This window comes from Plectropomus leopardus, chromosome 17 (genome assembly GCF_008729295.1).
Source record: "Plectropomus leopardus isolate mb chromosome 17, YSFRI_Pleo_2.0, whole genome shotgun sequence".
Classification (NCBI taxonomy): domain Eukaryota; kingdom Metazoa; phylum Chordata; class Actinopteri; order Perciformes; family Serranidae; genus Plectropomus; species Plectropomus leopardus.
In genome coordinates, this window is record NC_056479.1 from 12,355,239 (window position 1) to 12,380,733 (window position 25,495).

Sequence of the window (25,495 nt, forward strand, 5' to 3'; positions counted from 1 at the left end):
CTGTAGGGGCCAACACTTTTCCTGCTGCGGGGGCTAACAGGCAGGGAGAGGGGAGGGGGAGGAGCAAGTCTGATTGGGGCTCTCTCAAACAGCTGGGGAGTGAAAAGGGAGGTTCAAAAGTGGTCATAAATTGCAGAATAAAAGCAAAACAGCCTCTGAGTGATGAAAAAATCATTTTTTGTTTAATCTGTGTTCGATCAAATTTTAGGCAGGCCATCTCAAACACAGTCCAAGCAGCCATCAGGTTCCATCTGTCTGGATGTGATCTGTGAGCCCTGGGTGATGATGTGTGTGACTGAACAGTATGTGATCTTTGGGCTCTCCCAGTGCCCCAGGGCAGGGGGACATATGGCACCTGCTGCTTGAACATGTGGTAATGATGGTGAGCATGTCTGCATGCGAGAATATGTGCGCGCGAAAGCCAGTAGCAGATTGTGGACGTAACATAAATAATAAAAAGAGCGCAGTTTTCCAAGTCATTGAACAACAGCCTATTGAGGGTATAATCAACATAATACACAGCCCATGTTTTAGTTTACCTCCAACTCAGCAGCAATTTTCTCCTCCTCTCCCTCCTCCTTGTCCCCGGACGCAAGTGTTGGGGGTGTAGACGCAGGACGGGGGTTTTCAGACACGGCCCTCCTCAGTTTTACATGAGGCTTCTGGCCTTCAGTCTCTTCAGATTCAGACTTCTACAAAACGAAAATACAAAACTGGCTTTAACCGTGTCTGGAGCTTGCAGCCTCAACATTTTATTGACGAGCACAAGAATATTCCTTGTTTTAACTGCACAATCCTTACTGTCAATATTACTGTGTAGATATTAAAACTGTACACCCCTGAATTGTCTCTTACCTTTATACTTTTTCCAGGAATGAGGGGCTCTCCGCTGCGGCTGGTTATGCCTGGAGATGACGGGAAACTGCGTCTGGGTGGTGGAGGAGGAGGAGACTTGGAGGGCTTCTCTGTGCGATACCGTGGTACTGTTAGCTCATCTGGAAAAAGACGTAATTGGGGTATCTTGAGATAGGACTCACACAGTGATTGTGGGGATTTTAGAACAACCAACGTGGCATTTGTGGGAAGTATATTATGTATGGTATGTAAAACCTACATTACACGACATTAAATGCCATGTTAATATTTTCTTTCAGTTTAGGGAACACATATTCTTGAGGAAATCTGATGACCTGCAGGGTTTGTAAAACTATCTAAAAGCTAATTTGACAGAATTTAAAATGCACACTGGTTACCCTGAATACAAGGCTGTTTTTTATAGCTCTTAAAAATCTGACCATTTAAAGAGGCAAAGTTTTCCCTTAAGCTCACCAGAGCCACGCCTGGATCCTCCTTCTTTGCCAGACAGCTTGTGCTGGGGCTTGCTGGCGCGGTTCTCTGGGGTTCCTGCCCCACTTTGGGGGTTCAGGGAGGTTGGTGTGTTGGAGGAGGGCTTGATCTGCTTGGCAGCAAAGTCCAAATCTGGAATAGCCTTCATTAGCTCAGCCTGGGTCTCCTCCAGCAACCGGTTGATGTCCTGGGCGCTGTACTGGGTCAGACTGGCACGCTTCTCCTCCCAGTCCCGCTCTGCAGCCTGTGAAGAGGAGAAACTGATCTAAACCCTTTTTAAACACAAAGCCAATGTAGTGTGACATGAATTGTAATGACACATGAGCGGTAAAAAACAGAGAAAAGAAAGGTGACAAATAAGTCTTACCAGTCGGACCTCCACGGACAAAGCTTTGTCAGCTAAAGCACGGCGTTCGAGCTCCTCCAGGGCTTTGCCCTTGTGGGGAACAGGAGGATGATTGTCCTTGTGAGGGCTGGACATGTTTCCGTGGCCACGGCTGAGGCTGGTGTGAGGGCTCCAATTTGACAGGCTGTTGCCTACCCCAAGGTCATTGATAGTGAGTGGCGGGCTGGTGGGGATGTCAAAGTCTGAAAACTTTCGCAACTCGTCGTTGTGCTTTGATGAAGGATTCGAGAAGTCCTCCTGCTTCTTCCACACCCCCTCATTGGCTTGTCTGGAAAGACATGGAAGATGAATTCATTAATTTACTCTTTGAGTTGTAACAGACAAAAACATGAATAATCCATGACTTGAAGTGAAAACTATTGTTGCTGAATGCCAAAAATCATAAAGAAACCTCGAAACACTGTGAAGGACGCAAACCTCTGCCAATACTGAATAATTCTTTTACCCACAAAGATGAAAGAAAAAAATTAATTTGATAAGCTCTTATGAGCAGTGAGGTTAATTAAACCAAAAAGGGAGGTGCTTTTTGGATACACGGCTGATTTGGAGATAGATGACAGAACGCTGAAGGGCAAATTTTTAAAAGTCCAAGTCCACACTCACCATAAATTAAAATGTATTTATACATATGGCTGGAAAGTGTTATCCATAAAGCCAAGTGGTCACGTCAATATTAGCTGCTTCAATGCACCCTTCAGGACACCTTTGTTGTACATACGTTATGATTTTAAATCATCTATCCATCCCCAGGTAATTTTAAGATCCTTGTTTTAAAACAAAAAGTTTAATGAACTCTCTGAACTGATGCAACAACAATATCTAATCCAAGGCCTGTCTGTCCACCACATTTTATGAAAATCCTTGACGTTCTGCTGACACACAAAGAAGAGTGAAAACATAATCTCCTTGGCAAAGGTACAAATGGAAAGCCTTCCTCAAAATTGATGACAAATGGCTCCATTTTTGTATTAGCTAATGTCGGACACATTTATCCCAAGAATTTATCCCACAAATGCATTTCCATCAGTATTTCTCATAGACTATAAAAATAACACTAACCAGTGGTTTATGGATTCCTGTTTTGAAGCCTTAAATTTGGCATTTTGACTATTTTGGATTTTTGGAGCCACAGGCGACAAGAAGTGACCATATTTTGATGAAAGGGTGGAGCTACCGCTAGCTGCTAGCCTGTTCAGCTCAGTGCACTCATGGTTAATTGTGCATTTATGGTTACAGGGTTTTTTAGTACAACCAAACACTGAACAAGAACTTTTAAGTGACCAAAATGTTTAGATGAACTTTCAAGAACTGAAATAGTGACAGGTATGGCCATGCTTACACTCTGTGAATCTGAGGTTATTGTTACAACCAATGTCGCTGCCATGGTAGCAACTTCAAAGATGGCATCCACCTGTCACTCAAAATGGCTGCACCCTTAACTACACATAACTTTAAGCCTTAAAAATAAACGGGTGAGATTTTTTAAAATAAAACCCCCATAGCTTTGTCATAATTGTTGTTAATTAGCTGTAGAGACCATAACTGCTTTTTGTAATGGGCTGTAAACATGTTTATTTCTGCTCTAAAGTTGGCCATTTTAACATGGGGGTCTGTGACGATTGCATGGCTTCTGGAGCTAGCCTCAAGTGGCCATTAGAGGAACTGCAATTTTTGGCACTTCTGCTGTGGCTTAATATTTCAACCCTGGAGATTTCAGCTTGATATTTACAGGATAACTTAAAACCTTTCCATCTCCAAGCTAATGTAAAAACATTTTATAATTAAAAAAAATATATACATTTTTATTAGCTACTTTTATTCAGCACTTATTGGGTCTGTTTGACTGACATATACAGCATAAAGGTACATTACATCTGTTGCTCTCAGTCAGAGCAGGTTCATACTTGCGCATAGTGGCGAGGGTGTCAGTTATAGTCTTGCAGCGTTTTAACAGGGCATCAAGCCTGTGTGGCTCTTCTTTCAGGAACTTGACAGCCTCCACCTCCACCCTAAGCACCACCCGCATCTTACTCTGCAGACCTGGGAACTGATCTGCAGGAGAGAGGAGAAGAATAACACAGAAAGCCAACTTTAATCCCCCAAACAAATCAGTTCTACTTACCAAAGATGTTGAAAGCCTTTTGTGGTAATCCAAAAATAAAAAATAAACAATTTGAACTACCGTGAAATGGTCAGGGAGTTTATTAAAGCAATGAGCATTCTGAGACTGATTAAATGTTTGACAGACAAGCTGTGGGTGACTAAAGGATAATCAGTGCCTTAGTGAGTAATTAGTGCATGATAAACTGTCTGCCTGAGTAAAAGACTGTGTTTTCTGTTCTGGGGTTGTGCACAGAATGTGAAATTCGCCAGCGTGACTCACTTTTCAGCTCTGTGAGTGTCTCTCCCAGCTTTCTCAGAACAGTGGCCTTCTCCTCCAGCTCCTGCACTGTCACCAGCTTGTGGTTGACAGACGACTCCTTCTGGATCTCCTCCACTGACTTCTCCAGGTCGCTGAGATGGAACAGACAGAAGGCTGAACACCAGGGATTCCTCTGCTACACTTAAAACTGAATATTTATCTCAGATTGTTCTATTTGAGTTACAGTTAAAACTTCTGCCAATAAACTGTCTCTCAATCAACTGGCAGCAAGATCAGCAGCTCTGGACAGCTGAAGTGGAGGAGTGCGGACAAGTATTTAAAAGTTTCATGCAACGACTGATGTAAACAGGAGAATCTGTACAAACTTAAATGTGAGTTTGTGCTGCTCGAATACGGAGTGTGTGTCTAGCCAGACTCATGTCATATAAATCTGCCTTAAGTTATGTAATGAATAAAAGTTCCATGTATAATTAACGAAAATAAATTGGCCATTAGCCAGGCTGAAAAACCGACATTGATTAGCAGAGATCATCTAACAGTTCAGCCAATTAGCCTGCAATCAGAATGCCGCTCAGAGCGAGATTCAGGAACTCTTCTGACGCTCAGAGTGAGATCTAGGACTTATTACCGCTGAACATTTCAACATATGAGACAGAAGCAAGTTATCTGATTATTAAATCTCAAGGTACCTCTCTGCTCTGGTTTTGCAGTCACTTCAATTAGTTATTGGACCGTCTCATACCTCAGATCTTAATAAGCATCTTGCTCTACGCCGGGCTTAATTACAGTTACAATTTCATCCTATCACTGCTTCACCCTGTGAATCATCTAATTATAAAAACAGATATGAATTTTGTCACGTTCGAAGCCATCATGAAAGACGTGATAGGACTCATCTTAAACAAGATAACTATCAACTTGTACATTCATTACATTAACTCACATTGGTACTGTAGTGGAATTACAAGTGCATTAATTTCACTTTTTATAACAAATGTTTGAATCAGTATTGATTGATACGTTTCGCCAACTATGTGCAGTGCTACATGCCACTGTCTGACGTTATTGCTTAATTCTTAGACTTATCGTGTCACTGACTGGAGCTGCTGGATGATGAGCTCCTCCTCATTGAGGTATTTGAGTCTCTCCTCCTCCACCAGGAGGCGCTGTCTCTGCAGAGGATCTTCCTGCTTCCTCAGGGCGTCGGCCACGCGCACACTAAGCTCCGCTTCTGTCCGCTTCAACAGAGTTCGCACTGAATCCTGGTTCTCCATCTGCACACGCACACACACACATTCAAACATAATGTTACAGATAACAAATAATGCTCTTACTTCTGCAGGGTATGTTGCACAGTATACTCAGCGACAGTTTGGAAATGAATTGTATCAATGTTAGCCTCCCTAGCCTCATGAGAATAGCTTGTTGAAGTTGTGAAATCTGCTATCAGTGCCAGTGCAATATAACAACGGGACAACGAGGAGAACTGCATTCACCCAAGGCTTTTTAAAAACAGAACTCAGTGATTTACTGCATCTAAACAAATTGTTTTGCCCAGCCCTTGAGAGAGCAGGCTGTGTCCTCTTGTTTAACTGTATGACCTTCTCTGCTTTGTTTTATCAGAACATTTTGCTCTATCCTTGATTGCTTATGTGTTTTTCAGCGTTAAAAGCACTACTAGACGCACCTCTGTGTGGTGTGTGTGTGTTTGTGTTTGTGTCCGTATGTATAATGCTCCTTAGAGCAGGATGCCGAGGAGAACGAAGGCAGCCCATGACAGAAGCACTGAGCCTGAACTTGGCTCCCTCTCAGAGTTATGAATGGAATATTCTACAGCACTCCTGCATGTAATACAACTCCCTGAGATGAAAACACCTGGTAAGCAAGAAAAATTAATAATTGATCAGCCTTGTGTTCCAGGAAGTGAAGCAAGGCAATACCACTAACTTTTAAAATAACCAATTATTCCATATTTTACTACCAAATAATGATGCTGCAGTGCAGATTATGATGAAATATTGAAAAAATATTAATATAAACATAAAAATGTTTATTTTTGTAGGGTGTTTTTTTTCATCTTGCAGCACTGTGCTCCCTCTCTCCCAGTTGCCTGTCTTTCCTGCACACTCCCTCTGCATAATTCATGAACCACATGTAAAATTTAAGCTGCTGGCCATCGCCATTGGCAACAACACAGGCCCAGGTGCAGAGGTCACATTTAGGCACACATACAGGTAAACAGCAAAACTGTCCTCTCTCGGTACAGCATAGCCCCTGGTGTCTGGCTCTCTGTCTCGCTGCTTTGCCAATTCAAGAAGCCCCTGTGACTGCTGTCGGGGAACAAATAAAAGCACTGCATGCCAATCATCCGTCACACCCATAACTCCTCCTTTCTCTTTCACCCTGCAAGAGACTCGAAACGTCTCCTCTGCCACTGAAAGCATTTAACTCATCATCTCTTCCTGCAGTAACCATGGCATCACTGGCATCAGAGATAAATGGAATAAATGAGGACCTCATCTCCACATTGCAGTTAACCCTGCTTTGTGGCATTTCATCAGACTCCGCATCCATAATGACATTTTGCATCTCTGTAGCATACCATACCAACTGCGCTTGAACTGCGCTTTTATCTTCCACTCATTCTTCCTCATTATTAATCCTCAGAAGGTATAATGCCCCCAATGTGTCATACAGTACAGCTATGTGAACCTGCAGCTGTTATTTACTGTAAGTACAGCACTGAAGTGAAGATCAAATAAACATCAAAGCAACTAAGCCTGCAAACGTGTGTTGAAATACTTAATAGTATACATTCTGCATTATAGAAATTTTAGATAATGACCGCATATGGAAAATATTTCAAATACTGGAGACCAATTTAGCCATTTTCTACAACTTTGAGGCAATCTGTGGGCCTCTGCGACACAAGCAAACCACTTAGAGTGCACACTGTGGTCTTGATTATGTATGACTTACTTGTCAACCTTAAAATAGGAGGGACCCTGCAAAGAATCACTCTCATTCTGTAAGACTAATCAAAATGATGCTACTCACTTCACTGAAAATTATTTCTCACAACCTGCTGGCAAAGAAATGCCAGTTGGCAATATAGAATTATGTTAAAAGAGGTTTAAAATATTCAATAGCAGGGAAAGAAAAATTACCATCCAGATTATCATAAAATGTATCTGCATGACTAGATACTAAAGCTGCAACAATGTGCCGGTTAGTTGATCGACGTAAAGTTATTGGCATCTATTTTTTCATTATTATTTATCAATCGTTTTAGTCTTTTTTTTTTTCTTTTTTGAAGGGATTTGATGCGTTTTTGTCATAAAAATAATAATAAACTGAATCGCTTTGGATTTTAGTAATATGGGTCAGACTAGACATACCATTTGAAGATGTCATTCTGGGCCCCGGGACATTACACGGGGCATGTTTCACTATTTTTTGACATTTTATTGACAAACCGTTTAATCGAGAACACTAGAATTCTGGCCTCAAAGTTGTATGTCTCTGCCAATCAGTCGAATTGCACTTGCAATTTAAATCCATGTGTGCAGACTCACATGTAGCCATGACAGTTCACAATGCTTCAAATATGAATGCTGATGCATCAGTATCTGACCAGTAGTCTCTCCTTCTATTTCTGAGTTATGGTGTTGAATATGTACCAAAAAAGTGTTTTTTCAGGACATTATGGTGCCACGAGGAAGTTGACCTTTTACCTTTTGGATATGAAATGTCATCACTTCATCATTTTACCCTATTGGACATTTCTGTGAAATTTTGTCATAATTAATGTATAAGTTCTTGAGTTATGGCCAAAAACATGTTTGTAAGGTCACAGTGACCTTTGACCACCAAGTTCAAATCAGTTCATTGTTCAGTCCAAGCGGACATTTGTTCCAAATTTGAGGAAATTCCCTGAAGGTGCTCTTGTAATATTGCTCATGAGAATGGGATGTGCCCATGTGTGTGCAGACGGAGGGACAACCCAAAAATATAATGCCTTTAGTCATGGCTGCCGCCAGAGCAGAGGCAAAATAATGGGCCACTTAACCAGTAATAAAAATAATTGTTGCAGCTACCACTAGTAGTAAATATTTTTTGTGTGATTTGTCAGAACAGGCTCATAAATTACCATTACAAAAACAGATTTTTCCTGATGGATATACTTCATACCTGTATCTTGCGTAGCTGGCTGAGCTGTTTGCGCAGGTCTGTGGCGTTCTGCTGCAGGCCATGAAGGTGGAGCTGCATCTGCAAACGGCCCACGCTGTTCACCTGGCTTGTGTTGGAAGGTGGCGGCGGCATCAGCGCAAGAGGTGCAGACGGTGTATGAGCTGCCAATCACAGAGCAGGACATGGAGGGGTCACCAGCAGGTCGTTGGGAAACAAATTGGTTAGTTTGCTGGGCCGTGCTCCGGTGAGATTTGCAGTCAGCCAGCATGACACACAGTACAAAACAGTAACACACACAAAGAATAAAGGTCCAAAGAAATGTACATATATAGAAAATCTGTGCACACACTGAATAAATACAGAGTGTGAATGCAAAAAAAGCGCCATATTCACAAAACTCTAATAGCCCACTGGGAGAAACGTGAGCTCATGCTATTAGTAACCCATATAGAAGTGCAATTAGTCTGTTCAGTAGTGACACACAGGGGGATAACCATGCTCTTATCTTGACACAGGGCTTTGTGAGTATGGCCATTGACTCCCTAGCTATTCTCACCCACACCTATGCATCCTGCACACACTCACACACACTCTTGTACACATTTACAAAGGAGAGCCTAGTCTGTGACAAAACAACCTTCTGAAATCCCAAAAGGAAAAAAACCAAGCAGAAATTCAAAAAGTAGAGACAAGAAGAGGGGGAGGGGGTCCGCTCTCTGGGAAACCAACCAGGAGGAAAACATGAGGATAGACACCGCCCGCTACCCAGCAACACCACACACCCATACAGAGAGCAGAGAGCCACGAGAGATGTCTGATAGGAGAAATAAAAGTTGATAGAGTAGGAGATGGCAACTACCTTTCTTCTTCAGCCGTCCAGCTGGAATATAGAGAGAGTGAGCCAGTTACCGAGTAATTAATGAGAGGGTGATAGAGAGACAAATTTACAGAATGATGATCGCAGAGAGCATTTTTTTTATTGACTACACCAGAGAAAATGACGGTGATGGCTTAGTCTTTTGGCAAAGCATCAGTTTGTGAGGAAGCTTTAAAGAATACTGTGTCCTTGCACTGGCCCTGTGAAAGTCTGGACACAGAGAAGATTTGTTTGTGCCAAAACTGAGCTGCAAATTTATGATCATGAGAGGAAAAAAGGACAGAAACATAAATGAGAGAAATGAAAAAAAAAAGTAGGAAAACAAAGGGTATAATTCAGAGATGCTTCAGTATGTACAGGCTACACCTGTTGGAAAACAATTCCTGTCAGTGAATTCTATCCTGAAAAATATTAAGCTAAAATCTGATATTATGAGAAATATACTTAAAGATGTACTATGATGGATTTTACTATAAACTCGATATACAGACTTCCCTCTAAATCACCATTTACGACACAGTGTGTGGTAGTGTATTTAACTAGAGAGACACTGCTCTCTACCTGTATTTTCTTGTTATTTTATGTTTGTGATATTCCTGGGCACAGCATGCAGGTAAGGTTGGGACTTAGTATAAAGGTGGCACCCAGGTGCCAAACCAGAAGCAGCTCGCATCCAAGATGAAGCTACAAAAATCAGGGACACAGCGCCAAAAAAAAAACCTGAATACAGCAAGGCAAAATGACAAGCAGGCAAAGCTGGGGCTGGCTTTCACTTTCCCTGGTGTACTGTTTACAAACAGTAGCCGGCAATTCCTAAATAACATACCTTTAAACATAAAATTCAGTCTCTGTGCATCTAGTACACAGAGAGTAAAATAAAAAAAAGTGGGAAAAAAACCCTCCCAAATACTGTACTTCAAAGCTGTCTGTCTTATTACCTCGCCGAGAAGGTTTTGTTGACAGTCTTGTATGTTTGTTTGTTTGTTTAACACCTTTCAGCAGCTCCAAGCTGTTAGGAGGTATATATTTTCCTTTTTGTCAGAGATTTACCAGCCTTTTCCCGCTGCTTTCTGTGCTTGCGCTTAGTCAGATTATAAAAGTCACCATACTAAATTTATAGAATAATACTTTTCTCTTCTGAGTAGAACAATACTCAAGTATCTTTCCCAAAGAAGGGACTGTTCCTTTAAAGTCCTACAATGCCCTAAATGATTCCCAGTGATGTAAACAATGCTGTAAAGTGGATTTGACCAGTTATATCTTTTTTTTTGCTGTGTTTTCAAATGGTGAAGTAGTTATTTGTAATTTTTAATTTCAGTAGTTGGAGAAAGACAAATACAGAATTTGCACTGTATTCCTCTGCAGATAGTACAGCCTCAGTGTAGGGAGGTGTCAAAGCTGATAATCATGGCATGAAACTGCTGTGACATTATCTTTAATGTGACACAAACACCAAAAAAAGTGTGTTTTCATGTTGGATCCTTTCATTGGCAATAGAACAAAGGTACAGCTGTCCTTCGTCGATTGACCACTGCTAGCTTTTGCATGCTGCCATTGCAGGTTTGTGCAGGATGGCCTGTGTCGCTCAAGCATCAATTCTAGAGACAGTTCTCTCTGACCAAAAGCGGTTTCCAGTGTTTTAACTACATCTTATAGTATAGCCACAGCTCACTTGGAACCTTAACCAAGGTGATACCAAAAAAAGTACCAGGTGCCTTTTAAATTTTTGCCAGTTGAAAACCAAAAACCATTGCTTTGTACGCCGCGGTTCTGAGTTCACCCTTGCCGTACGATACAGTGGAAATGCAGCAAAACTTTAGTAAAGAGAAAACAGAAAGGGATGACTGAGGTAATAAAAACTTAACAAATTGGTTTAATCCTGTTAAGATGAACTCTAGTGTGTCTGTGTGCTCATTTTGGTTTATTTGAGCTGGTGTGGAATAAAACCTTCAGTAATTTTTAAACAGCAGCAATGTTAGTAAGAAGAGGGCTGGTGAGTAACAGTATACAGGTCACAGTTGGGCTGCTGTACTCACTTCCAGTGGCGGAGCCGTCGCTGTTGGTTTCGGTCTTGTCACTGGAAGAGAAAGGTAATGGCCGTGAGAACTCCGTCCCTTGGTCCGGAGGGCAGCCCGCCATCATGCAGAGACGCAGCAGGCCGCATCTGAGGATCAACGGCCACAGGGCAAGGCAATTACAGTGCTAACGCTAACAGCACCACTACTGGACACTATCAGACTGATAACATTAACAAGCTATCTTCTTGTTAATGAGTCCCTATTGTGTTCATGAGGCTGAAGTGCTGTGATAACAAGGTTGCATGTAAATGAGGAACTCAAAATCTACCAAAAGCTGTCTTAAACATTTATATGTATCAATAGCACTGTGCCTTGTAACGAATGTTTAATGCTCTGTAGTTGTGCTGTGCTCACACTAAGTAATGCACCACTTCAGTGCTATGGAGCTGATAATGACTCTGATGATGCTGCTGTTCCTGTCAATAATGCTGCGTATGTGTCTGACCTGAAGCTGTATCTGTGAGTTTTAGAGGGTTAATGGGGTATAATGGAGAGCCTTACGTGCTGTCACTGTCTGGTGCTCTGGTCAGCACACTCTGGACCAGGCCAGTAAGGCTGGCGATCTGCTTCTCCATCGCCTCCATGCGCTCCAGGCGATGATCCCTGCAAATATAAGGTCTGTTTTAGTTAATATTATTTATTCTGTACGCTGCTGGACCTGGGTAACGAATTTCATTCCTTCATGTTTTTAACATGTTTTGAATGAAAATAAACTGAACTGAACTGTACACCATGGATCTATCACCAAATGTTCAACACATACAGCAGAGGCAGGTCGACACTTGGATGACATAAAAATCGACAAAATCTATTTTGTGCTGTAAAAATATGCAACACGGAGCACTGGAGAGAAAGCAATAAAGCCTCAAAAGTATTTGTAAACTTGGTTTTATATAACTGCTTGTAATCAAGTGATTCACAATCAGTGTTTAGGAATTTAAAAAAACATCTATAAAAGTCAGTTCAAAGCTAATCAAAAGTCTGTTGATCCTCTTAGATAGAGCTGTGTGATTGTGATTTAAAACCAGTAAGGACAAAACTGAGAAAACACAAATGCAGGAGCCTTTCATGCAAAATTATTTTTTTTCTTTTTTTTCAAACTCTTTTTGACAGTAACAGATTTTATCATAGTGGCCCGGCTCTTTCTATGTAACTGGAAGTGTCCACATAGGCCGGAGTTTACACAGTGGCTCAACCTCATGACAGAGACTGCTGGTTTTGTAAGTATGATAGCCAGGGTGAAATAATTTTTTCTGGTTTACATTAAAAGAGCAACCCCCTAGAGGTGATAGAGGGTACAAGGGGATGAGATGTTTATGTATGTATATACTGTATTGTATATGCGTATAATGTCTTAGAGTGACAAGGGTGCCTGGCTGGGTTCTGTGTGGCTGCCTTTTTCGTTTATTTTGGTTTAGTTTGTTTAATTTGGTCTAATTTGATTTCTTTTTTTGACTGTGGATCCTTCTATACGTGTATCATTTGTATTTCTGTATGAAGTCTAGAAAGCCAGTATGTTTAAATGAAGGTTAAAATGGATAAAAAAACTGAATGACAAAAAAAAAAATTCTGGCATAAAGCTCTGGACATAAAGCTGTCTCAGAAGCTGACAAGAAAAATGCTTTCTTATACCTCAATGAAATTCACCTCTCAGACTCATACTGACCTGCTGCTGTCAGAGTCCTGTCCAGTCAATGAAGACCCAAAGCCGGGCGTGGCCCTGCCGCCCTCCCCAGGCCCAGCTGTCAGACACAGAGGCTCTGAACTGGAGCTGGGCCGCGATTTTGGGCTCTCCACAAACACCGAGGATGAGGCGGAGTCTTTGCGGAAGGTCTGCCTGACAGGCGAAGCTCTGCTGGGTGAGCTGGAATAGGAGTCCCTGTCTCTCAGCTGCATATCAGGGATTTTCTGCGGGGATGAGGGTGGCATGCGAAAACCCATGCCCAATGTGGCTGAGGAGTATGTGTCAGAGTAGAGCGAATTTCCAGGCTTGTAGAGGGAGTCCTCCAGGTCTCCTTGAAGAGCAGCAGCTGAGTAGGTGCTGAGAGAGCGCACAGAACCACGGCGGTACAGGCCACTGGAAACGGGGAAACTAAAGGGGTCTCCGATGGCAGCTAACGACTGGGTGGAGGCGATGCTGAGGCGGCCCTCGTGCATCAGGCTGTAGGGATCTGCGTACAGCGACTCATTCTTCATCAGGGCCATATTTTTTGCAGAAACTTCTTCATCAGGCTTCACGTCGCGGCGCTCCAGGATGGCGCTAGGCGAAGGAGACAGGCCTGCGTTGGCACCATGGCCGGCTGAAGGATGATGGGGATGTCGGGGCTGGTCATGCTGGGAATGGGACCCAGTGAAGGAGGGAGGACGGCCGCCACTGTAGGAGAGGCGTGAGCGGGATGGAGAGCCAGAGGACCCCGAGGCTGTAGAAGAGGGTAGGGTGTTGAGGCGGCGAGTTGGGGAGGAGTCGCGAGAGGAGTACACCATCTCCCTCTGAAAATGAACAAGCAGGGATGAGGGTTACCATGGAGACCTACACATGATAGCGCTGTGTTCCCCATGTGTGAGGTTGACTGGGATCTGACTGACACTAGATAGTCTGTCACAGTCTGTAGATGCCAAGAGAAGATTTTCTCAAAAGACCAATTATACACCGAATTACAGATTGTATTTTCTAAAAATGTTCTTAAATGACTTTCTTTTTAATTGAGCCAATGAAAAATTGAAATAAAAAGAAACATCCGACCAATTTTGGTAGGTCATACATCCCAATTTACAGCTCTTGTCCCATATTTCTTTTCTGTCTTAGCTCCACAGGTTTTTGGCTTATTAATACATTGCTACAAGTGAAAATTGAGTCCAATCTCAAATCCAAACATATACATTTATTCTATTTAGTAGAGTGGCGACAGGATACATGAGACAAAGCTACTCATTCATACTGAACTGACAACCGATTTTATCTAAGTTGACTTACTATTACTTTCCTTCTACCCTCCTCTCTTTGAGGCGCATGATAATGTTGTTAAACACGCTCTAATGCTTTTTTCAATACACTTCTGTGGTTTTACCCCTGTTGTGGTTTTCCTAATTTCTACAGTTTTAAAAGCCAAATACTCTGTTTTTCCTAGTCACAGAACTACTTTTGCTGCTTAACTCATCCCTGTTTTCTTCTTTTCACTCACTTCTCAGCATCCTAGCTAACCTCGTCATGCAGCACTGTGTAATACACAGAAAATACTGGAGCGTGAAGAAGGAATTTGCGCTGCTGAGCTGTTATGCCCAGGGACAAATTCATATACATGCTGTTTGTTAACAAAGCAATATGAGGTGGTCTGGTTTGCACAAAATGTATGGACACAAGTTAAACAAGCACAATTTAAAGGGATAGTTCTGATTTTTTTAAGTGGGTTTATATGGGGTACTTATCCATAGTCAAGTCATTACCCACAGCAGTCAGTTGGCACGCCTGCAGTTTGAAGTCTGACAAGGAAGTTAAGCAAGGTACTGCCATGGATGAGGAATTAGTAACAAGACATTTTTACACCTACAAAATAATCCCACTGAAGTGTGTGCTATATTGAGAGTATTTTCACCACTTTACCTTTTGGTCACAGAGCCTTTTTCGACTGGGAAGCCGCTAAAGGCTTCAGTTCCCCATCTATGCTCTTGTCAAAGCCACCAGACTCCATTGACAACAACAATCATTTTAGCTTGCTGAACACTGGAGCTGCTAATGCTGCTTCGAAAAGTATGTTTGTACTGACAATAGTCTGATTTTAGTGAATCTGAACTAAACCTTTTAAATGCCAAAGTCACACAATAACACAAACAAAGAAACTGTTCAAGGCAGCAGTAGACCAACAGCTCCTGTGTGCAGTGATGTTAAATCACTGTTTCTCTTAATGGGGTCTGGCTTTGAAGAAAGTGAAATAGTAGTCTCATTTTCCCATAGGAATTCATTATCCAACATTAAGGAAAAGCAGTGAAAAATATTCTCCACAAAGCGTATACTTAGAGTGATAGTGATTTTGTTGCTGACCCCTCCACAGCAGTACACTGCTTCACCTCCATGTCGCTTTCCAGCCTGTTTCTCCAAACTGGGGGCATTCCCACTGACAACTTCTGTTTGTTATATACTGCCTATGCATATGTACCCGATACAGCCCTGCAAGATGCTTGGTAAGATGTATCTGTCTCCAACCGTTATAAAGAAGAGATGGACTGTGCATCTCACACTCACTGTGGGAAATGATGGGTAACTTTGATTGCTTTTGCCTGATAAAAGTGTTGCTTAAAATCACGCCTTAAAGATTCCCTGTTATCAAACTCAGTTTGAGGGTGTGTCAAAATGTAGATGTACTTTGGCAGTTTATGGGTGCTGGTCAGCTAGCTTCCTACCTCATTTTCATTCTCTGTTGCTTGTATACACAGGCACAAACAAGCATGTAAGCGGGCACTAACACATAAAACATACATTGCAGTACATGCTCACACAATATGCACAGGCATAATCGTTTTTCACTGCCTGTTTGCATGGTTAATAGCAGTTGTATTGTCAGTATTGTGTGAATAATGCAGATGGTAAGCACGGTTTTGTATAAAATAATTAAAAAAAGGTCTCCCTCAGGCTTCCTTGATCTTCACTGAAGCAGAAATAGCGTTGGATGTTAAAATATGCTCATTTCACAGAGGAACATTGTTCTCTGGTGTCTGCACAGCAACAGATGGCCTACTTGAAGATAAGAAAATACATTTCCAGGAGGAATACCTGTTAAATTACTAACCCACATACACCATAACAGCCTGTCAAAGTTACCATTGAAATATAAAAACACTATTACCTTGCCAAAGAAACACACTCTGCCTTTATGTTGAGGCTTGGCATTAAAACGGTTCTCCCTGACAGCTCAGTTGTCAAACATAAGACTAGAAGGAGATCAGACGGCATTCTTTCACTAAAATAACCCAACATGCCCTCTTCACCTCCCCACTCCCACAGTTCCCTTCTCCTCACCCTCAGGTCTCCGTTAGCCAGGTGTGCAGCAGCAGGGTAGGAGGCGTAGATGGGCTCTTTGCGGTAAATCTTGATGATGCTGCGGTCCTGGATGTCCCGGACGTCCTCCAGCTCGTAGAAGACGTTGCGCGCCTCGTCTTTGATCAAGATGGCCGTGTTGGGTGACTTCAGCATACCTGCTGTCAACTTCTGAGGGAACATGTGCACGATGAGAGCGTGCAGCGTGTCCAGGCTGCTCAGCTCGTGGGTGATGTGAACCCGACGTGTCTCATCTCCATACTGCAGGAACAGTACGCCTAAAAGAGAGTGATGAGGGGGAGATGGGTGAGTCAGAAGGCAATGGCTTTTGTGGATGGAAAAAAATAACTACCAAAGAAGTTCTGTTAAATCTTGATGCATTTTGGCCATTTTGAAAGATATTGAGTCGTCAGTTATGATCAAAATGTTCTGCCTTTTGGCATACGAGATCCAAATAATGATTTTTTCATCAAATATCAGCATGAATAGTCACTGTCAGAGTAAACAAAAGTTCTTTCTTTCTGAATGTGAGAAGTAGACTGTGGTAGTTGTGTGAGAATTTACAGCTAAGGTGCAAAGATGCACATTTAAAAGAAGTACTACTACTACTTTTCTTTGAATGAAATCATTTACCTCATATCAATAATCAAATTGCAATAATGAATATTAAAGGAGCTGTATGCAACATTCAGAGCATATCTGTAATTTAGAGTCCAATATAGGACTAGGGTGGGATAGGGTGGGATTGTCTGCACTTGGCTCTCTACTTGGAGGTGGCTGAGCAGGTGGCTAAGAGCTAGTGGTACTAAGTCAAGAAACAGCACTAACAACAGGAATAGTGCTGACAGAGCTAACATCGTTAGTTTGGGGAACCAGAGGATGTGGACTACACTTGTGCGATGTGGCTTATACGAAATCAGCCGTAACCACAGTATAAGCCCAGTGAATTAACTGGCCAGTGGCATTCACACACAGGGATTCAGATGCACTCACATGCACTAACACGCCAGCGCTGCCGCCACAGCTACCACAACAAACAACAGAGAAGCTCAGAGCGGTAGTGTGACTTTTGCTCAGGACACTATTACTATATCTTTACACAGCAAATAGTGACTTGCTGCTATATTAATGCTCTGAATGTTGCATAGAGAACCTTTAAATTATCCCAAAACAGCCCCACTTCATGGGAAACTTTGCCAGATGCTGCAACTCTTGATTTTATAGGTAAAGATGAATCTGACTCCTGACTAACCTGAAAATTCATCTTCATACACCCGTGGGACAAACAAAAAGAACAAACAAAGCAAAGAAAGACCAGTGATTAAAAGTCAAGCAAAATAAGTGAGATATTACAGACGAGTTTTGGAGAGAAGAAAACAAAGAGGTTAGTAAAAAGACATGGAGAGGAGAGATTTGCAGCTTCTGTCTGAAATCCTCATTCAAAATGGCCCTCATCAGTCCCTGCCACTTTGGTTTTACAGCTACTTTTTTATCTCACTATACCTGATGTAACACCACTCCTTAGTCTTTATGAGTCTGGACTCCCACTAAGCTGCTCTTAATTCCCAAGGCCCTTTTGTCGTAAACCTGTCCTTTAAAACTGCTGTTTACTCTTACAGATATAGAAAAACATCCTCAATCATGGATGATTAACATTGGCATGCATTATTACAGCAACCAAATTAACTAAATAAACAAACTAATAAGCTTCAATAATCCTACAATAATAATAACCCCTGCACATGTGGTCTCACATTCTGCGTGACTATATTATGAATATACTGTGTCTACATATACTTAAAAAAAACAATCAGTTTGAGATAAGTTCTGTAACCATTCAAGAAAGTTGTGCTTTCTGAGGACTCTCTCCTGCTCTCTGTGGCAAAGTAATTAGACCAAAATAAAATTGTTACGGTAAATAAGGTGAGAGTTTGACACTTTCTCTCATTCTGTGTAAGCAGCAAGGTGGTGCGTATCAGCAGCTACACAAGATAAACAGGCAGCTGTAAATCTGCCTCCAGTCCAACCAGCATGTTGTGGCACAGCCTGCCAGCAGAGCTTCAAATGTTAACCTGGAGATCGTAGCTTATTCTGGCTGGCAGAGCGGGACAGCGGCAGGCTCTGGCGAAATCGGTTCATCCGGTTGAACCCAATGGGCATGTCGGCTTCTGACATGGTCTCCAGGGATTCAGCGGATGCAAAGGAGAGCTTGGCGGCCTGGTCGGCAAGCCCAGACTGGGTAGACTGGGAATGCCGTGGACTGCGGCTCTGCAGGGGGAGAGGAGACACACAATCGTTTACTGAGAGGTGAAATCAAGGCAGAGAGAATGGATTGGACAGGGCCGATGAAGTAAGAGCAACCGGAGAAGAGACAGTGAGCACACAATAAGACGCTACACAATCAACCACATAACAAGATTAACGAGCCCTTGACAATGGTTTAGCCACCAGCCATTCACTAAGAATTACCAGCGTCACAGTATCTGACATCGGCTGAATGCTGCAGCAAAAAAAAAAAACACAGTTCAGTTGTTCTCACATGGTACGGCACTCCAGGGCATCAGCCTTCATGAATTACCTATGGCGTGTAAGGACCAAAATTAAGCCGGAAACTTTGCTCCAGCTCACCATAAGTTATGTCATGTTTGCTCAACTTTGCACACCTCCCGCACTCTGGCATCCGCACTCTTGTCCCTGTGCTGCTATGAACTTTAAATGAGCGCTCGTGGGATGGGAGGAGAAGCTCATGCAAATCCCGGGCTGTCACTGTTGGTTTATTCCTGCTGGCCTATGCCCAGGCGTCTCTCACTGAAAGACTGTTAGTGCAGCTGGGGCTGAGCTCACTGAACTGGCTCCCTGATCCCCCACCACTGTAGCGTCTCCTCCAGCTCAGAGGCTGCTGTAATGAGCTCCCAGAATGCTGTCTGCTGGTTGTTTGGATGGCAGAGGCAGACACATCCTTAGCCACAGTACAGTAGCTCCTGCTGGTCTCCTCCTACTTGCACCATGAACACGTCAGTTTTCCCCCCTTTCCAAGAATTTTGTTTTCTACCTTCTCTACCTGAATCAGACTGCAACATGGGTGGCTTTCATAAACTTAGTATCAAAATTAATGTGAGAGTCTGACAGACGCTACATTTAACAAATAAATCCGCTAATGAGTTTTTAAATTGGACAAAAGGACAGTTAGTCATACTGCACAGTCAACTAGGGCTGCAACCACAAAACTTCCACATATTTTTTTTTCAATTAATTAATTTATTGTTTAATTCACAACATGTAATAAATAAGTAAGTAAATAATGAAGATAATTCCCATCCAAGTCTGTTGGTTTGTTAGTCCACCACTTTGGTCCTGACTGAAATATCAACAATTATGAGGTGGATTTCCATGAATTTTTGCACAGACATTCATGGTTAAAATTGTCCAGTACTTTGGTTCAAAAGTAAACACCTGCAAAATTAGCGACAGTCCTATCAGCCTCAAATTTACTTTGTGATTAGTGCTAATAAACAAACATTAGCAGAGTATATAGCTAAACTAAGGTCTAAAGTCTAGTTCTAGGCTCAGTCCCACCACATCAAATAGACCCTTTCTGATCTAAAGCTTTGAGAAGGAAGTCTGAAATTATGTACGCCTGCCAGAGATTATTGTCAGGATACAATAGCATGCGCTCATTAATTTGAATAAGACAGTGGTCTTTAATGTTTTTCAAGCCAAGGATCCCTTCGCTGAAAAAGAGATGAAGCACGGACCCCTACTACATACACTGTATAAAACTGCATTGCATAATAAAATGGGCGGATGGAGGTTGTCAGGAAAAGGGCCACATCAGCCTCAGGCAGCAGTTTTGACTTGCATCTGCTTTTCAGATAGGTAAGGGAGGAAACTCCACTTTTACAAAACATAAGCTGCTGCAAAAGACAAAATATGATGGATTCCTTTAAATGTATAAAAATGTATAAATATATGTTGAAGACCAAGAGAAGGATCCACAAGCCTGCTCCCAAAAGCAAGTTATTTGCTGCTTCATGATTTATGTTTATGTTAAATAATTTCATAAGCCACAGTTATATCAAAGAATCAGAGTTATTTAATAGAGAGCGTGTGGCTTATTTAAACTAATGAACGCAACTTTTCTATCATAATTGTCTTCTAAACATAAAATACACTTAACATGTTACACACGTTAACGACAAGTGCAATAAACAATACATAAGTAGCCTACACGTGAAACCAAATGTGATAAGTCAGCTCATAACAGGCCACAGCGGCAGGGACATGACACAATGAATTAAATATACGCTCACTATGCCACTTTACTAATTAATGATATGCAAGATAAATTAATACACTGTGCAATATAATACAGTGTACAGTGTAGAATGTAAACATTATTTATTGATAGATGAGCAAAAAACACAGACACAATTTCCTACCTTATTAACCCACCCAATAACACGTGATCATGGGTCCAAGCACCCTGAGGTGGGTCCTAGCATGGCGCTCTGTAGCAGAACCGTATTTAAAAACTAAGGTCTTGAACACAGTAAAAAAATATACCTGCTTAACAAGAGCATATTGTCATTATGAGCCTGTTGGCATGCTGATTTAAGCATTAAGCTAAGAGCACAGCTGTGTCTAAATTGAGCCTCACAGAGCCATCAGTGTGGCTTTAGACTCCAAGTCTTGTTGCTTGATAAATGGGTTAACCATTTAATTGTGTAATTAATTTATCAGTGGGTTTAAATGATTACTGCTGATTCAACTTCAATCAGTTGATCAACAGATTGTTGCTGCACTTGCGTAAACTAAACTAAATGAGCCATGGCAACCTGTAGAATAACAGCTACTATCACTAGTAATTTGTACTTTAAATGAACTTTTATGCTATCACGTGTGTTTACAAGGCAAGTTAAACCCCCATCATGACTGAGCGGCGGAACAATCCTTTTTATAATGCACGCTTCCTTCTGTCACTATCATACATAATTCAGTCGCACACACCCACACACACACAGAATGATAGTGGTGGTGTCCAGTGATAGTGGTGGCAGACAGTGTCTGAGCACGCAGAGGGACGGTGATGCTGACAGATAACCCCCACCGTGTTTTCTAATAGGGTCATTTATCTAAACTGTGACCACACTGAACAACAAAACACCCAACAGAGGCCCAGAGGAGCAGCACATACTGCAGTGTGTCATATTCTAGCCAGATACAGTGGGATATAAAAGACATTAGAGTTAGATACAGTACTGCACATAGTGAGGTTGAGGTTAGATAGCATTTCATCTTGTCTCAAGACAGTATTACTGATTACTCTTAATGAATTAGATTCTTTTTGAATCCCTTCCTTTAATTCTATTTACAGATTTTAGAAATAAAAAGTTATGAATGCAGTGACTTTGTAATTAAAGGAATAGTTCGAAACTTTGGCAAACTCAGTTAATGGATGAGGATGCACATAAACTGCTTATTCTGAATAAGACACAAGCCAGTACCCAGGATGCCAAGTGCCTTTAGAGTTCATATCTCTGCAGCCAAAAAGCAAGCATGTTAACACTTCAAAGCCATAGCAAGCAGCTGGTTAGTTTAGCTAAGGGGGACAGCTAGCCTGGCACTGTAAAGATATTTGAAATCACATAATTTTTGTCTCTGAGCAGTTGCAAGGTAGCCAGCAGAGACTCAAGGACAGTGATACTCAACTTACAGCCTGCGGGCTTAATCTGGCCCCAGATAGAGTGCCAAGTGGCTTTCCCAACTATTTTTTTTAATTCACAATACAAATAAATTGATTTACACTGGGATTTTTTCCCCTTCTTTTGCACTTATAATATTAATATGGCACCAGAGTGCAAAAGAAGGAATCAAAATTGTACTTGTTTATTTTTAAAAAAGTGACAAGAAAGGATCACCTGAAACCCCCTGACAGCAGTCCAGTCTAAGCCCAGAGTGTCCCTGTTTACATCTGACCTATGTAAGAATGCTGCATCTTGCCCCCTGGCCTCCTGTCATTTTGCAAAAGTGGCCTCCAGGCAAGGGAAGTATCTGCTCTGGTAAGTTACTGGTCCCAAAATAAAATAGGGAGACACATAACCCACCATAAAACAGCTAACTGTCATTTTTACACTTAGATTTTTGTAAGGATTAAACAAACAAAACATGGCATATTAACTACTGCATTTTAGGGCCAAGACACAGCAAGCAGACATCAAAGAGCTATCTGCGACAATAGCGGACTGTTGTGTGTCTGCATCCTGGCAAAAAAAGTTGCACTTGAATACACCACAAAGACTGTAGCCAACAGCAAACTAGTATATGTACATTCTGTGCCTGTATGAAAGGAAATACCAGTAGGTGGTCGTAGTCTAAATTAATCAGTCAAAAAGTGAAACCAGAAGCCTAACAGTTAGCACATTAACCACAGAAGCTGATGTTGGAAGAACAAATTATATCTATCGTGTAACAATAAGACAAAAAATTACCATCTATGTTAAAGAGCTCAATGCTTAAAGAAATTGTCTTACCTTATATAGCAATTTTGTTTGGATTTTTATATGCCAGTTTAATGATGCCAGCCGTGTGGGATACACTGCTAAAATTAGGGCAACAGACTATCACTGATGGCCCGACAGCCATCTCCCTGTTTTCTAGCATAGCTAATTGGCTTCTCACGGTAGCTATCATAACAGTAAAATCAAACTCAGATTTTTCTGATAAAAAAATCAGGGAATAAAAAATTTGATAGGACATTTGTTAGACTCTGAGCTTAACAAGCAGGTATTTACCAACTTGGAAATGGATCTGTAGTGGAACCAGCTGCCTGAGCCCAACACTATCACTGAGGAGAAGTAACACCCAGAGATATATTTGGCATAGAAATGCAACAACAGCTTTCAGTGTGAATGGGAATAGCTGAAAAGACCACCATGTCTAAGACATGTCAAAGGAGATTTCTTCAGAGAGTATCTGTTCATTTTTTTTTTTCGCTGCATGGCTGAGAGGAAAAGCAGTCCTGTTTTGAAATCTTGAGTCATTCTACTTGTGCATGTGAGAATTTTATTTCAAGGCTAAATAACCTAGTTGGAGCTTTCTAAGAATAGGAAAAGGGAATTGAGAATACGGGGCTGCATGACTGAGCTCGTGTCTCAATGTTTACAGAGTCAAATTTAAATTTCTCAGCCAGCTGAAAAAGAAAAAAAAAATCTGTGTAGGGAAAGTGAATGAACAATGTTCTACTCTCTGGACAACTACTACAAATGTGCTGTTGAACAAGCCAATGAAACCCTGATGTATGATTGTGTGTAAGCTTACCGCAGCTGTCGATATATATGCTCTTAGTCAGTTTGCCTTGTTACAACACGCTACAAACATTGAGTTGTGACATATTGGTGGTTTATGTGACATGAAAACCGAAAAATATCTTTCGGCATGATTTTGCATTGTAAATATTATATGCCAACACACCATCTGGTCATGCATCTGGTCCTGCCAGACATGCCAGTGTTGTACATGATGGTGTTCAAAGCATCCTTTGAGGGAAACTGGTTCTCCTCCTTCTTATTTTCCTTTATAATCCTCCGTTGACACCTCCCCTCCTACCCTCCCTCAACCTCAACCTTTTCTTTGTCAAGGGATCCGGACTTTTTCAACAGCACTCAATTACTGTTGAGAACTCTACACTGTTATAAGGGCACGGCGGAAGAGAGGAACAAGTAGGAAAAAGAATGATCTTACACGGAACAGAAGCGAATGGAGTGGAAAGTAAGACACAACAGCAGCCTGACAACAGACCTAAGGCTACAAAATGCATTAAACTCAATGCAGCCTCCCACCATGTTGTTTCCTTTTTGCATTCACACACCCAAAACACACACACACACACACGAGTGCCCTGTTTTAAGGTCAAGTGACGGTATATGGATTTTTTATGTTTGGATAAGCATTTCTCATCCAACTCTGACACTTCAATGTCTGCAAACCAACTAACTTTGCACAATAGGCAATGCGACTTTTTTTTAGGTTCTCCTCAATATAAATGTCAACTTAATGTTCAGATTGAGCCAGGTTTCAACTGTGAATTGGTCGCTTTGCCTAACTTTAGAGTCAGACTGTTATAAACTGTAGTGAGCTTCTTTTAAAATTACTATTTAATATTATTATTTAATATTGCTGTCATATAAAATTTAACTTTGACGCAGATCAGATACAGAGCATGTTGTCTGCTTCTTCTTGCCATCTGCGATTTCCTATTTTTCCTTTTTACTTCTAAGATTCCACTCAGAATAGAATTGCACAAAGTAATGGTGCTTTTCTCTCTTTTTTTGTCAACATTGTTGGGAATACAGTTGTCTCGTCTGAACTGTCATTGGACAAAACCAACTAGAGTTTCTGTTCTTACGTGTCAGTATGAGCAACCACCCTGTGGCCGGTCTATTGATGTGTTCAATATGAGCATAAAAGTTGCAGGTTCAAAGAGGCAGATTAAAATATATTGTGTGATTCACCGCAACACACAAGGCTGGGGTTGGCAGTTTAGTTTTGGCTTCATTGTCAAAAATCCAATGGTAAACTTTGTGCATATTGAAACTCAAGGCGACTGTGAGAACACTTCACTGATAGCATCACCTCATCTTTACTGTTTTCAGGCTTTAGAGACACTAGCTCACGACAGAACACTTTGGCCAATCACTGGTCATTTCAGAGAGAGTCAAAGTGGCTGTTCTACAAATGCAGATTGGGTGCACCTCCCTGCAGTGAAAGCCTGATTCAATGGCAAAGAGTCCTGCGGAGAAAGTTGTTATTCCAGCATTGGCAACAACTGTCTGTAAAAGGACCCAAAAAACAAAGACGGACTTATCAAAAAGAGAGACTATAAGAGAGGCTAAAAATAAATGCAATAAAATGTGTCATTGTTTGCGAAGCATTTCACAGATGGAGAGAAATTACATCTCAATGTAGCTCACAGCTGTGGCTTGAAGTTCCCATTTATGTAGCTAATGTCAGTAAAAGCCATTAATCACAGCGTGGCCTCTGTCTCACTCCCCACCGCTACAGACTACATAGGAGGGCAGAGGGCAGCTCTGGAGATCAACCTCCAGTCAGCAGTCAGAGCAACATGAATCCAGCCAGCACAAAGTCGAGCTCCAGGGGACCTGACAGCCCCAACTCCCCCTCT

At 41.7% G+C, this 25,495-nt stretch overlaps 1 protein-coding gene across 7 annotated transcripts in view; it reads right to left on the minus strand.

The window, feature by feature from the left end:
• The window catches only part of si:ch211-278a6.1 (SRC kinase signaling inhibitor 1), a 50,552-nt gene that overhangs the window by 13,271 nt on the left and 11,786 nt on the right, over window positions 1-25,495 (minus strand). For 2 of the 7 annotated variants that reach the window (XM_042504671.1, XM_042504670.1), the window contains exons 4-18: window positions 18,387-18,582; window positions 17,567-17,578; window positions 16,297-16,592; window positions 12,949-13,772; window positions 11,784-11,885; window positions 11,241-11,368; window positions 9,187-9,207; window positions 8,328-8,488; window positions 5,235-5,410; window positions 4,137-4,267; window positions 3,658-3,805; window positions 1,715-2,021; window positions 1,330-1,591; window positions 856-995; window positions 540-692 (exon numbers count right to left, since the gene is read on the minus strand). In XM_042504671.1, coding sequence (XP_042360605.1) covers window positions 540-692; window positions 856-995; window positions 1,330-1,591; window positions 1,715-2,021; window positions 3,658-3,805; window positions 4,137-4,267; window positions 5,235-5,410; window positions 8,328-8,488; window positions 9,187-9,207; window positions 11,241-11,368; window positions 11,784-11,885; window positions 12,949-13,772; window positions 16,297-16,592; window positions 17,567-17,578; window positions 18,387-18,582 — 3,057 coding nt within the window. The remainder of the gene's footprint in view (window positions 1-539; window positions 693-855; window positions 996-1,329; window positions 1,592-1,714; window positions 2,022-3,657; window positions 3,806-4,136; window positions 4,268-5,234; window positions 5,411-8,327; window positions 8,489-9,186; window positions 9,208-11,240; window positions 11,369-11,783; window positions 11,886-12,948; window positions 13,773-16,296; window positions 16,593-17,566; window positions 17,579-18,386; window positions 18,583-25,495) is intronic. The other 5 variants (XM_042504675.1, XM_042504672.1, XM_042504676.1 and 2 more) reach the window with 5 other exon arrangements.